The sequence below is a fragment of the Ceratotherium simum genome, unplaced genomic scaffold (genome assembly GCF_057802395.1).
Source record: "Ceratotherium simum simum isolate JZ-2026a unplaced genomic scaffold, ASM5780239v1 HiC_scaffold_45, whole genome shotgun sequence".
NCBI lineage: Eukaryota > Metazoa > Chordata > Mammalia > Perissodactyla > Rhinocerotidae > Ceratotherium > Ceratotherium simum.
Genome location: NW_028261261.1, coordinates 521,057 through 535,896, shown reverse-complemented (window position 1 = coordinate 535,896; position 14,840 = coordinate 521,057). Strand labels below are relative to the sequence as shown.

Genomic DNA, 14,840 nt, shown 5'->3' with positions numbered 1-14,840 from the left:
TTAATTTTAATGCTACAGTAGTTGTTTCTTCAACAGAACCATCTAGGTTTTTGGTTGAACACAGTTAACATGGTTGTAAAACGTTTTATTAAACTCTCTTGACTACTGACTTTTTTGAAACAAAAGTTATACAAATGTAGATAGTCTGCGTTCAGCTTTCACATTATGTAAACTCATAAGAGAGAACATTTTCTTGAAATAATTTTTTAAAGTAAAAAAAGTTTTTAAGTAAAAATTTTAGACACTTTATGAAAACAATCTTTTTTAAACCAAAAGGCAATTTTTATTTACTCAAGACCAAAGGTTGGTGATCCAGGTCCCTTCAGTGGCCCAAAAGCATCAGAGTTCTGGACCAATACCTCTACGGTTTCCATGGCCACACCCCAACAGCTGCAAGACGGCTGCCGAACATTAGGAGTGGAGTCCTCACACCGTCAATTCCAGGCAGGGGGAGAGTGCGAGAGGAAAATAAATCTCCTTCCCACAACATGATAAAATATGGCAGAGAATCTTCCCCATCGCCACTAGCAATGAGTCTGGCCTCAGTCCGTCACTGTGTTCAACATTTTCAGAGTCTACTTATGGGTCCAGATCTGGGGCATAGTGAGGCAGCAGATTCCTTTCAACTCCCTGCTTTGAGAATCCCCTCCATCTCAGGGTCATGGGAATGTTTATCTTACTTTTGAATTTAGCTGTGATTTTAATAATGGTTCACTTTCTTTTAAAAAATATTTTTAGTATTGTGGAATATAATATACAAAAAAGGAATGAAGCGAAAATTTGCTATTCAATTATTTATCATCTATGTAACCACTGCCAGACCAATACACAGGACGACCAGGATATCAAAAGACCCTCTTGTCCCTCCTGATCATGATCTCTGCCTCACCCCCAAAGCTCACTACTTTTCTGTCTGTGATACTAATCACTATTGGCTTTTCTCAAAAGGTTTAACACATCAGCATACGTCCCTAAATATAACAAGGTGTTCCCTTTCTGACCTTTGTCGAAACAGGATCATGCAGTGTACAGTCCTTTGTATTCTCTCAATATCAGGTTTGTGAGATTCACCTGCTACTGCTCGGAACTATGGCTCATTTAGTTTTATTGCTAAATAGTATCCTATTCTTTTATATCAATCCAGTTCTCCTGTTGAGAAAATGCTAGCTGTTTACAGTTTTAGGTTAATACCAATAACTTTGTTATGAATAGTCTTGTGTGTGTGGGTCAGTTCTCGTAACTACGAATTTCAACCCAAGAGTGGAATTGCTGGGGCTCAGGCACAGCTGTCTTCACCCTTAGAGGTAACTTCAAACAATTTCCAAGGTGGTTGCACAGTTTACAGCCCCGGCACCGTGTGAGACTCAATTCCGCTCCACAGCTTGCCTGCGAACAGCTGGTGTCGACAGCCTTAGATCTGAGCCGTTCTAGTGGCTGTGCAATAGTGTCTCCCTGTGCATTTCACTGCCACTTCTTGATCATTCCTGAGCTAGAGCATCTTTTCAGATATTTATTGGCCATTTGTATATCCATATTTGTAAGTTCAAGCCTCTTACATAGTTGTCTTTTGTGTTGATTGCTTTATATACTTTGGATAAGAGTTCTTTATCCATAAACGATGTCAAATATTTCCTTTCTGTCTGAGGTTTACCTTTTCACTCTTTTAATGGGTCTCTGGATTAATAAAGGTTCTTAATGTATATACAGAGCTAATACCAATTTTTTTCTTTTTTGGCTAGTGCTAACTTCTTGATAGAGTTATTTAGCTTCTGGATTTTTGGTCTTTATTTTTCTTTCTTCCAATGTATGCATTCAAGGCTATAATGAGCCTTTAAGCATACCTTTAATTGGATTTTGTAAGTTTTCATGTGGATTATTTTCCATGTCATTCACTTTATACTAGATTTTAATTTACATTGATGTTTTATTTTTTCTTTGACACTTGTGTTAGTTGGAAGTATATTGTTTAATTTCCAAACATATGAATATTTTTCTAGTCATCCTTTCATTATTGATTTCTGATTTATTTCATTGTGGTCAGAGACCATGCTCTGTGTGAATTCAATACTTTGAAAGTTGGTGCGACTCTGAGAAGGATAAAATTTCGGATATGTTCCACATGGGCTTATAAGACAACACAAGCAACATCTCATTTAAGTTTCATAGAAGAACTAAGGAATTAGCACTACCATTATTCACATTTACAGATGAAGAAATTAAATGAGGTCATACTTGTTAAAACATTTGAAAATAGAAACAGATTTTTAAGTAAATTATCATTATCACTTCAGATGGTGTGATTTCTTATTCTTCTCTCGTTATTGACTTCGGGTGTTAAGTGAGTTAAGGAAAACTTTGCAGTTTGAATCACTGTGGAAGCCTAGGTCTTTGCTGCCCAACTCGATAGCCATGGACCACATATGGCTGTTGAACACTTGAAATGTGGCTAATCCAAATTGAGGTGTGCTGTAAATATAAAATACACACCAGATTTGGAAGACTTAGTATGAGAAAAAAAGAATTAAAACGTCTCGTTAATTATTTTTGTGTTAATTACATGGAATAATAAGCTTTGGGATGTATTGGGTTAAACATGTTGTTAAAGTTAATTTCACCTGTTTCTTTTTACTTTATGAATGCAGCTACTAGAAAATTTGAAATTCCCTCTGTGGCCAGCATTCGTTGTTTGCAGGGTCCCTGAGAAGATCTGGCCTGAGTGTTTCCTCTAACAAGGTACAGACATGAAGGACGTGGCACTAACTGAAATCGGGTATTACATGCATACATATATCATGAATTTTAATCTATTTTAATTTCTTGACTCATCACTGCTTCCTACACCTGAAAAAAGTATAAATATAACTCAATTTTTATTGACAGCAGTTATGTATTAAATTGTAGGTAATTGCAAATTGACAGAGTGTTTTAAATGTCAAAGAATTCCCCCCCTACTGTTTCTGTTATAGGAAGTGTGGAAATGGAGAGTGATGGGCTGTGCACCCCTGAAGATGTCACCAGGACAGCATGTTCTCTGTTCTCCTCTCCCATCTTCCTTATCTTTGAGCTTCCCTTTGGGTTCAGGATGGCTGCTGCACCTCCAGGCATTACATCAGCATTCCAGCAAGAAGAAAAAAGGGGACGAAGCATTGTCTTCCTCAGACTCTGTTCTTTTCTCAGGAAGAGATGCCCTTCCCGGGTCGTCTGCTTACAGCTCACTGTCCTGAAATGAGGCCCATGGTCTCCATGAGCCGAAAAGAGGGCTGGAGGCTGACCCCGCCATCTGAGCACTCCACATCCCTCTATAAGGAGAGGGTGGAGGACCAGCGGGAGCTAGTTGTATGCCACACCATTCTTCTTAGAGGAAAGAGCATACCATCTTGAGTTGGAAGTGTTTAATGTAACTGTTCCAAAATTCTGGAAAAGAAATGAAGTAACAAAGCATTTTTTCTAAATTTTTGAAAAACTTTCAGAGTTTTTATTGAAAGACTCACCATATAGTTTCACTAAAATATGCTATTTTTAAGCACTTGTTCATGCATTTTTCCCTAAGCTTGACATTCAGCTCTAACCGTGTAGTCTCATGGGAGCCCGTAGCAGCGAGTCTGTTCTAGTCTCCTGGTCGTCTTGTTCCTGATCTCATGAGCGGAAGGCGACCAGGGTTCTTAGAACAGAAGAGGCCTTTTCTCAGTCCCTCAGTTCCACTGCTGGGTCCATTGTTACTGGCCCAGGTGACGTATTTACTTACCCAACTGCTTCTTCAGCCTTCACTCTCCCGGAGGAATCCTCCGGAATCAGGGCCTTCCTTCCCTCTTCTTGCAGACTGAAACCACAATCACATGTCCTTTCATTTGGTTTCCACAAATCCAGGCACTGCGTCGTTGATGGTGAGCCGTCATCTTTTTGCTTCTTTCCTGTCATTACTGAGTCCTTGATTTTAGGCTCTGAACTCCTATTCAGTGAGGTCCAGAGAGCCCAGGGTGCCATCCAGGACCACAGAGTGACTGTGCTAAGGAAAGGGTAGATTCGCAGTGCTGGAATTCACCTGAGCAGCCCACCATCCCACGTCTCTCCTGGCTCGAGAACTCCTTGAGTAAGGAGAAGAGTGCCAGTCTCCCGGCTTCTTATCTAAAACGATAGCAGTCTTTTCTGGTCCCCTAGGCACAATATAGTCACTTCCTTCTAGGAGGTCCATGATGCACAGTTTGCATCTTATAAATAAGCTAATGTTTTAAACATGTCCTCTTTGGATTTTCTCCTATTCCTTTCATCCAGCTACTTTTTCTTTCCAGACAGACTGATGAGCTTTTATAGAGTAAGGTCTGTGTTTTATAGTTAACGTTCAGTAAATACATGTTGATGTGCCTTTTTATTATACTCTTTTTTGGGGACACAAAAGCACTTGCTTGGGAACTGGGTCTCTTGAAAAAAATTCCTCGGCCAGAAGCCACACTTATTCCTTCATGACTCATTTGGGTGTGATGCACACAACACACGTTATTCTCAATTCTATGTGATTCGACTAATTTAACATGTGTTACGGGAATAGTTAAATATAATTCCAGTCAAAACAGAGATAGTTAGACAAATCAACATGTTAAGAAGAAATAATAAGGTTTAAATTTTTTCATTAATTGAAATGGGAAGATCACTATTAATGTTGTTGATCAAATCCAACAAAGTTTAGACTCTTTTTCAAAGAAGCAGGGTATTTTATTTATTTATTTATTTTTGTGAGGAGGATTGGCCCTGAGCTAACTTCCAATGCCAATTCTCCTCTTTATGCCAAGGAAGATGAGCCCTGGGCTAAGGTCTGTGCTCATCTTCCTCTACCTTATATGGGACACTGCCACAGCATGGCTCGACAAGAGGTGCTCGGTGCGTGCCCGGGATTCAAACCTGCGAACCCTGGGCTGCCAAAGTGGAGCACGCGCGCTTAACTGCTGCGCCACCAGGCTGGCCCCAGAAGCAGGATATTTTAAATACAATTAAACAAATACATATATACACTCACACATGGGTAAGGCAGATAACAGAAGGTAACTTAATGACTTTTGTTGAGGAACAAAACAACTGTATTTTGGTCTTGTGGCCTATTTATTCAAGCCTACTTATTTCATACACACCTCGGAAAATCAATATACTAGTACTTTTTCAGCTTCCCATACACCAGTTCCTGACCCCGGTTACCTGTCTGGTGACTTCCCACAGGCTCCCCCTCTAACCTCCCCTCTGTCTTCCGTCTCCTCAGGCAAGTGTCCTGGATGAAGTGGAGACTGCCATGCTCGGCGAAAGTTGGCAGGGGTGGTTTCCATGGAGACACAGCACAGCGCAGGTGCCGCCCCTCAGAGCGGGACGCATTAGACAATATCGCTGCCATCGCCTTCCTTCTCTGCTCCTCTGGCTTTCCACAGCTGCACTTTCTTCTTTGCAATCCTTGAGACGCATGCAAGGAAGGTCCTGACCAGCAAATGGGGTGACAAGCGCAAGAGAAAGAACAAGACTAGCGCAACCAATCCCTGCATTTGATTGCCTGCTGGCATGAAAAATGACAAAATTCTTCACACTTCTGGTTAAGGAGTCATTACCCACACATTCACATGTGACTTTATCCTGACCAAATTAGTCTAAGCGGGAAGTTTAGTTTATCTGAGACGATAAGTACCTTCGTCTCTTGGGGGTTGGAGGAGAGCCCTACAATGGATCACCCTCTCTCTCTTTCTCTCTCTCACACACACACACGTCACATGCACATATGCACACTCTCACATGCACACGTACCATGTACACACAACACACATATATGCACACACACAGTACACACTCTCTCTCACACACACACACTCCCAGACACACTCTTACACACATGCATGCACATGTACACAATGGACACACCATGCATACACACATGTACATACAAACACACGCTCTTTCACATACACATACATGCACATAGATACACATAGACACACACCACACACACATGCCATGCACACACACCCCACACACATACGCATATATGCACACTCTCAGTCTCACACACACATACACATATGCACACAGTTACAGGCACACACCATGATTAAAAGACTGGTGCATAATCTGGAGGTCACCTAAAATTTTTGAAGCCCTTGCATCTGCACTGAAATTGCAGTCCACATATCCAGGCATGCAGCAAATATCAATGCTCTTATTACCTACAATGCCACTTCATTTCTAATTCTGAGCTCCAATCCCACTAAGGCTGTGGCAAATCCAACATCAACTATTCTTGAGATCCACACCCCTGGGTGTGTGCCTCAGTTTAGGAGTCTTGCACTGTGCCGATAGGTTATTTAACACATATTTACATGGCCCGCACATGTGTCAGCACTGTTCCAAGCGCTTTGTGAATATTAATTTATTGAATCCTCTTGATAAACTTAGCAAGAAGTACTGTTTTGTGAGTGAGGACCCTTGGGAACAGAGCTGCTGAGTGACTTGCCTGGGGCTGCACAGCATTAAGTGATGAGGTGGAATCTGAACCCCTCAGCTGGCTCCGTGCTGTCTTCTCAACCAGACCTCTCCAGGCTTGATGGTCTCCCTGCTGAGTTGGCCTGCTGGGTTACAATGACTGCCAGGTTGGGACCCATGACTGTTTGAGAAGGTTCCTGTTGCCCTCATTTTCCTAAACACACCTCATATTCCTGCTTTCTGTTCCTTCATTTCATGCCAAGAAGCAAGAACTGATTCTGTCGCATTTCAGATTCTCAGACTTCCCCTCCCCCATGCAGGGGACCCATCCCCATTTCTCCTGGGCACGCTATGGACAGGGGTCCTCTCTCTATCCCATGCATTTCCAAGACACTGTTTTTGAAGACATACTAATTGTCAAATTCCATTCTCCCTTCCTTTTAATCTCTTCCAAACTCTTCTGAGTTCTTCTAAAGGCTCACACTTTGGGAAGACACATCCTTGCAGAGCTCAGAGGCCACTTCTGTGTGAAAGGGGAGAAGAGAGGAGGACACTGGAGAGAAAAAAAATCCCGTGTATGTGAACATTTCAAAACATCCAGCCACAAACAGATGATCTCGTTTAGAATACTTTTTCATTAAATTATTCTGTTTCTTTTCTTCTTTTTGTTGGCCAAAATCCTAGATGTTTACTGTGGGCGGTTGAGAAGGGCTCTTGGATACTGCCAAGATCGGAAACAGCAGAGTCCCAAACCAAACTTTAGACCACTAAGCCCATTCTTGCTTAAAGAGCCAGTGGAAAAGCCTTATAAAGGAATGGAACATCATAGCACAGCACACTGTCTATATCTCTTGCCTGAAATATATATTTCAAAGTGATTGCTTTCCCCTAAAACGGTCCTCACTAAGTGCCAAGGAGAGCGTGCAATCTTGAACAGCGCTGTGAGGGAATGAAAGATGCAGTCGTGGGTGGACGTTCTCCCACAGGAGGTAAGGATTCTGCAAGTCCAATGCTGAAATTTCCCTTACTCCGCAAGAGAGCAACTCAACGGCTTTGTGACAATGATATCTTGGCAGCTGGGCTTTGATACACCGTAGCCCAGTGATGGAAATGCCCTTTTACCCAAGGTCTAGGGGTCCATGATGCCTGAGGGAAAAGCATAAAGCAGCCTGGAGAAGGGAAACAGAATTTCCAGTCAAACCTTCTGCCTTCTCTGTCCAAGGGTTTCTGTTGCGGTGATCTTTGTGGGATTCTCGCCAGCTGGGGCATCTGGGCCACTCTGGTAGGTTTGTGTTCTCCATCCCCCAGAAGTAAAGAGCAGTGTTTTAATTTAGTGTCTGAATGATGGAAAGGCTTCTCCCATAGAAGCCATAATACTCGTAGGGTAATAAGTAAATTAAAGTAGATATTAAAAAGGGATCTATAAAAAGGAATTTAAAAAGAGAACTTTGAAATTTTTTAAGATGCTGTTTAGTACAGATTCAGTGTTTAAATAAACCAAAAGTATGACTTCCTAATTTATTTAAACAATTTAAAATGTATCTATACACATATACCTTAATTTTATATATATATATGAATATATAAATAGATACGAATTTCTTCCTCAATAAGTAATATTATCTTTCCCCAATGAGTAATGTACAATCAGTAAAAGGTACAGCATTTTCCCGATTAGCAGACATTTGGTCCTGTCCAAAACATCCAGAAGACATTTGGTCCAAGCCAAAAGGTCCTTGATATTTGGTCCTGTCCAAAACTGAGGCACAGAGACAGTAAATGGCTAGTGCAGAGTCACACAGCCTGGAAGTGGTGGAGTTGGGATTTGAACCCACACACTTGGGCTACATGTAAACACGACAGTGACGGACCCCTTAAAGGCTGCGGAGGATCAATGATGCTTATAAGATTGAATATGTGCTTTTTAGAATATAAAGTGTTGTCCAAGGATGAGGGATTATAATTATCTGCTTCTCGGTAGTCATTGGGTTCACTCAAAGCAGTGGTTCTCAAACTTTGGTGTGTATGAGAATCACCTAGAAAGCTAATAAATTACAGAGAGACTCAGACTCATTCAAGTAAGATGGAGTATTACTTGTTAGTATCGTTACTAGCTCTACAGGTGGTTCTGAGAACCACTGAGCTAAATACTCAAATTTTCCTAATACAAAAAGTTGCTTTTCATTCTTGTCTTGCTTGGAAGATATAGGACAAGAAACATCATTGCCTACAGGGCAATATTAAGCATTTCCCACAGCAACTGTCCTCATGGACTTCCAGGGGCTCTTCTCTTCGGCCCTTGCACTGAACACTTGTGGCACCAGACTCAGATCCTCTTCCCCAGGCCAGCACACCCACACTGCACCTGCTGTGAGTTTCAGTTACTAATGACTTACAGCTCCCTCCTCCTCCAGAGAACTGCCTGCAGTCAAAGGAGCTGCCTCTCCAGAAAGGTTAAACCCCGTTCCCCAAAGGGCCAATGACTGAATGACACGAGAGCACAAAATGCTGGCCACCTGTCTCAAGGTGTTTCCAATTCCATGTTCAATTCACACTCCAGAGTCTCCCGTGGGATCAGGCTGAAGCCAGACACCAACTGGGGCCACACCACTGCTGATATACCCCATCCTGCCTCCCTCCCTCTTCTTCTCTTTCTCAATGAACCACAAGGATTCTAATCTCTCTTAGGTTCTAGTTTTGAAGAACTCAACCGAAGGCAGCCCCCCAGGAGACAGCTCGGGAGTGAGGGAACAAGATCACATGCAACATGAGGAGGAGGTGCAGTGCCTATGCTGGCTTAGCCTAATGTCCTAAATAAAGCTCGCATCTCTTGTAACAGCTCCGTGGGCATAGCCCCTAGGCCACGGTCTGGGACGAGCTCAGTTACAAGAGTCATAGCAATCAGAAATCTATGGCTTACCACCAAAGTGCTCAGAGTGTATTCATAGTCCTCTCAATCCAGATAATTTCACAAACCAGGGGTAGTTTTCATCAGATACATCCATCAAGTTTTTACTCAAGAGTCAGCTTCTCATCGAGGCCCCTCATTGCCACTTATTTAAAACTGAGCTCCTGCAACTCCATGCATTCTTGATTTCTCTTCATTGCTCTTTTTTCTATAGCTAATATCACTTTGTAACATACTGTAAAATCCACTTTTTGTGATTTATCGTTTGCCTCCCCCCTACAAGAATGTCAGCTCTGTGAGGACAAGGATTTTTGTCCATGTGTCCACTGCTCTTTCCCTAGCACCTAAACCAGTGCCTGGCACATATTAAACACTCAATAAATATTTGTTAAATGAATTCTGCTAAATAAATTTAAAAATTTTTGCTAATTATCATTGGATATTTGTGGATGGACTGAAGAAAGAGAGAAAGAGAGTGAGAAAGAGAGCAAGAAGAAAGAAAGAGAAACAAGAAAGAAAGAGAGGGGAAGATGGGAAGAGAGAAGGAGGGAGAGAGAGAGAGAGACAGAGATAAAGAAACAAAGAGAGAAAAAGGAAGCAAGGAAAGGAAAGGAGGGAGGGAAGGAAGGAGGAAGAGAGGATGGATGAGAGGAAGGATGAAGCGAGGGAGAGACAAAGAAAGAAAGATCTCTTCTGGTTTTCGTCTCAAAAACCAGATATTTCAGCGGTTTAATGCAGGAATGTAATGCAAATTCTCTTTTCTTTCAGATCAAGAAACCAGGAAGCTCCCGGTAGCATGAGATGTTGGGTTCAGACAAGGACATGGCACCAGAGAAGAGCTGATCTTACCATTTTGGTGTGGGTAGGTGAGGGAGACACTTCAGTGCTTTCAATTTCAACTCCTTTCCTCATCCCAGTAAACCATTTCCTGTATTCCATTCGCACCTGAAAGTTTGAGGAATATAGAGGCTTGTGTTACATCCAGAGCTTGGTTCAGGAGACAAGACCCTAAAGTAGGAGACTAAAGATATACATCTAAGCCCTACTCTCTACTGCTCTTCCATTGGTTTTCTGTATAATCTTGGCCATGCTTATGTTGATTCATTTTATTTAAAGTCAACTTCCTCAATTGTAGAAAAGCTGCTTACTAAATGTCAGACACCATATGGACTCTATATATGGTGGTGGTGATGATGATGATGATGATGAAGGTGATGATGGTGATGACAATGATGGTGATGATGTGGGTGAAGGTGATGAAGATGGTGGTGATGACGGTGATGATAATGAAGGTGATGATGGTGATGGTGGTGATGACAAGGTGCTAAAGATGGTGGTGGTGATGGTGGTGATAATGAAGGTTATGATGCTCATGATGATAATGATAATCAAGGTGATGAAGATAAAGAAGGTGGTGATGGTGATGATGATGATTATGATGATGATGTGATGATGGTAGTAATTACGAAAGTGATTGTCGTAATGATAAGGATGATAATGAAAGTGATGGTGGTGTTGGTGATTATGATGATGAAAGTCACCAATTATTGAACATAGCCATGTTCAAGACACTTTATAAACAATGTATCATTTAGTTCTTACATGAGCCCAATGATGAAGGTGCTTCTCTTATCCCCAATTAAAGATGAAGAAGTTGGGGATCTTGGAGGTAAACTGACTTGTCTAAGGTCACAAGGCCAGTGTTCAAAAATCATGTCATTCTTACTCCAGAGCCATGACACTAACCCCTACACTAAACCACCCCTGTGATTCCATCAGTTGCCTTCTTTTAACCTCCTCAACACGTTCTTAAAAGATATTTAAGTATTTAATACTCAACATGATTTCATCAAGACACTTAAATTGTATTTGACTCTTCTCTGTGTGAAGAGTTCCAAGCATTAATAAGGAGATAAAAGATGAAAGAGAAATTAATGAAGTGTTAAGATGGTCTCTTTACCAATCTTAATTGCTGGTGGTTCCACTTAATAGCAAAGGAAAAAATTCAGGAAAACTGTTCCCAATCTTCTGTAAAGAGTAAAATTATAATAATGACCCTCACTGGGAACTTAATATGTGCCAAGAACTGTGCTAGGAGATTTACATAGCATTATTTCATTTAATTCTCAACTCTGGGAGGTAGGTATTGCCACATTTGTGGATGAGAAATCCAAGGCTCAGAGAGGGTAAGCAACCTGCCCAGGGTCACACAGCAACTCACTCAGTGGAAAAATTGGAATTAGAGCTGAAGTCTCTCTGAGTTTGTGGTAGATTATGCCAAATATTCCAGTGCCCCTCCCTATAGTTCACCTCACTACTGGAGGATTATTCATCCTCTCTCTGGTGAATTCAAGTATGGCCATGTGACTTATTTTGGCCAATAAAAGAGAGCTAAGCTGTGCTTTGCCATGATCTCCTTTCCCTTTGCCATAAGAATACCAACGTTCTAAATGAGGGCTGCCCCCTCAGCCTACAACCCAGAGTGAAGACAATGTAGTTCAAGCCACAGCTATGTAGCTTGAGTGAAAAGTAAACCTTTATTGCTGTCAGCCACTGAAGTTAGAGAGGGAGGGGCTATTTGTTACTGCAGCATAATCTGCCTTATCCTGACTCATACATGCTCTGCTATGAACTGAATTGTGTCTCCCCAAAATTCATATGGTAAAGCCCTAACCCCCCAATGTGACTGTATTTGGAGATACGACCTTTATGAAAGTAATTAGGGTTAAATGAGGTCATAAGGGTTGAGCCCTGATCCGAGAGGATTAGTTATCAATTCCTTATAAGAAGAGACATGAACGCTCTCTCTCATTCTCTCTCCCATGTAAGGACACAGTGAGAAGGTGGCCATCTGCAAGCCAAGAAGAGAGCTCTTGTCAGAACCTGACTGTACTCACTCTCTACTCTCAGCCTTCCAGCTTCCAGCTTCCAGAATTGTAAGAAGATAAATTTCTGTTGTCTAAGCCACATAGTCTATGATATTTTGTTATGGCTACCCAAGCCGATGAATGTATGCTCTTGAGAGATATGTCAGAAAGCTAAAGGTTAGAATGCTATGAAACCCAGCACACACGGCATACCCAAGCAGCACCTAAACGCTCTTCCCATAATCAAGACAACCCCAAAATACAAACACAAAAGTTCAGAGAGGAGTGAGAATGTAAACAACCATTCAACAAGACTTCTGGACTAGGCTGGTGAGAGACAGAATTATTAGCCTTACCTGGCGATTAAGGAGACAGTGTGTCACAAAGAGAAAACCCCCCTGCAGGACATTGATGATGCTGAATGCATAGGCAACGACTGATCTGATTGTCTCCCCGACTTCTTCAACCATAAAAAAACCAAGGCCCCGAGGACAGCCCAGGATAAATAGCTGAGCAATGGCTTTAAATGTCATGACTCTGAAAAGGAAAAGAGTAATAATAACTACCATTTATCAGATCCTCCCTATTTGTTGGGCACTGTGCTAATGCTTTGCATGCATTGCCTTAGTGAAACCTCACAACCACCTTGTGTGGTTAAGTAACTTACAAAAGTCGTACTGCTTGAGGATGAGGCAGAACCCATGTTTTCAGTCACTGCCTCTGGGACTAACGCTTTCTCCCACTCTTTGTAAGTGATTTATCTGCAAACTTTTACCTGGACCTGTTGGAAGATTTGTAGAAAGTGTCTTCTAGAGATTTGTATTGAAAAATTGAGACGATGACCATACCATGACTTAAGAACATATCGCCATGTTGGGTTTCTTCAAACAAAAATTGTGTTTGGTAAAATGAACTGGGGTTGTTGATGGCAATTGGCTGGAGGAGTTGATGCACGTGAGCGCGTGTGTGTATGTCTGCACGCATGCACTTCCGGTTGACGGCGCGCACGTGGGAGGAAGTCCCGGTGCCGCGGCTGCCGCTGCCGCCTGTGTCTTGTGGTTACGTTCGTCCCGGGCCGCGCCGCTGCTGTGGGAGGCCCCGCTTTCTTTCGCTGGCTCAGCCGCAGGTCCCCGTCCATCCTTGTCAACTGCGTGGAAGAGAAGGTGAGGAGGTGCCTGTCGGCAAGCCCGGAGCCCCAGCGCGTCTCGGCCACGGCCCTCGGGACCCGCCGCCTGTCCCCGGGGTGCCGTGCCGGGGCCCGCGCTGCTCTGTCGGCCCCGCGGGCGGCCGCAGCCCGACACGCGGTTGGTCGCCGACACTCGTTTTCGGGGCCCTGGGAGAGCAGCCTCGGCGGGGCGAGGGCCGAGCGGGGTCTGAGCTCGCTGGAGGGCTGCTCCTCCCCTGCCCGCTTTTTCCGGCCCGGAAGGCCCCGCCCACGGCCTTGTTTCCTCTCGGCACAGCGCGTTTCGGGTTTCAGAACAGGCTCGAAGGTGTTGGGCTGCACACGCCTGGTCCGCTGAGTTAGCTGGGTAGCAGGGGCGCACCTGTTGATCCCAGCCTCTCACAACCTTGTCAAGTAACCCCCCGCGGCGAGCTTTTTGTTGTTTACTGCCCGTGCTTGAAAGGTTTTCTCCTGGTGTGAAAGGACTTTTGTTGCTGTTTTAGAGCCTGCGGTGAAAGCAGCATCTTAGAAACGTCTAGGACGAGATAGAAGTCTCCTAAGTGCCCCCTTCTCTAGGTGCCCCGACTGCTGGACAGAATGCTTGTTGAAATTTTCAGAATTCCTGGATGCACTTAAATACTTTGTTGTTTGTTTGTTAATGTATATGTCGACTTCTGGCCATTACTGAGTTTTCTCTTTATCGTTGCCGTGATCCCGTCCGAGTTCGATTTTGTGCTTAGAATTTCTGGATTGGGAAGGTTCAGCGGCGCTTCATGCCCCTCGCCCCTTCGTTTTTGAAGGAAGTGCCCGTCAGTCACAGTGAACTGCATTCTTTTGCTGAGGTTGGTGAGATCTTGATTTTTACTTAGCTCCTATCCAGGAGGAACCGAAAGCCTTGTTTTGACGGCAGTTTCAGTATTCCTTGTGTTTTCCCAAAGAGAAACTGTTAAAGTGAATGCTGGTTTCCTTTGTTTTTAAAACTTCCATCAAACTTGACTTGCATCTCATCCCATTTCTACTCTGTAGAGATAACCATTTTTAACTGTTTTGGTTCTGTCTCTAGATATCATGATTATGCCTGATTTATTGGTTTGGATCTATCTATTGAATTCTAGCTGTGATAGAAGAGGATTGCGTCACTTATGCGGCATCCCCTGCCCCGTTCCTAACAGTAAATCACTGTCTTTATTTCTTCTCTTGGTAAGCTTTATAACTTTGAGTGATGTGTCTTTTTTATTACATCTTCTATTTAAAGGGTCCCTTGACTTCTCACTGTCTAAGGTTAGGTATTAGCTTTCCTACCTCTGCTGCTCTCACTCTTCACCCCAAGCTTGCCAGCTGTCCTTTTGCCTTGTTGGCATCCCACATTAAACTGTCAGGGCTTTGGCTGTATATGGGATTGTTTTAAGAGCTGAAAAATCAAATAGTATTGTAAATTCTTGTCACTTTCCAG

The 14,840-nt window shown here is 42.9% G+C and overlaps 1 protein-coding gene and 1 long non-coding RNA gene across 2 annotated transcripts in view; one reads left to right on the top strand and one right to left on the bottom strand.

Annotated features, from left to right (window-relative positions):
* LOC147911246 (5'-3' exoribonuclease 2-like) overlaps positions 1 to 14,840 on the top strand; it is a 117,391-nt gene that overhangs the window by 57,071 nt on the left and 45,480 nt on the right. The window contains 4 exon segments of the mRNA XM_087428404.1: positions 2,643 to 2,733; positions 2,967 to 5,332; positions 10,127 to 10,224; positions 12,188 to 12,294. Coding sequence (XP_087284530.1) covers positions 5,262 to 5,332; positions 10,127 to 10,224; positions 12,188 to 12,294 — 276 coding nt within the window. The 5' untranslated portion in view covers positions 2,643 to 2,733; positions 2,967 to 5,261.
* On the bottom strand, positions 4,600 to 13,173 carry LOC147911247 (uncharacterized). Its single transcript, XR_015551393.1, has 4 exons — positions 13,001 to 13,173; positions 12,582 to 12,762; positions 10,208 to 10,303; positions 4,600 to 5,457 (listed from the first exon to the last, which is right to left on the bottom strand). It is a non-coding gene; the product is annotated as an uncharacterized LOC147911247 (long non-coding RNA).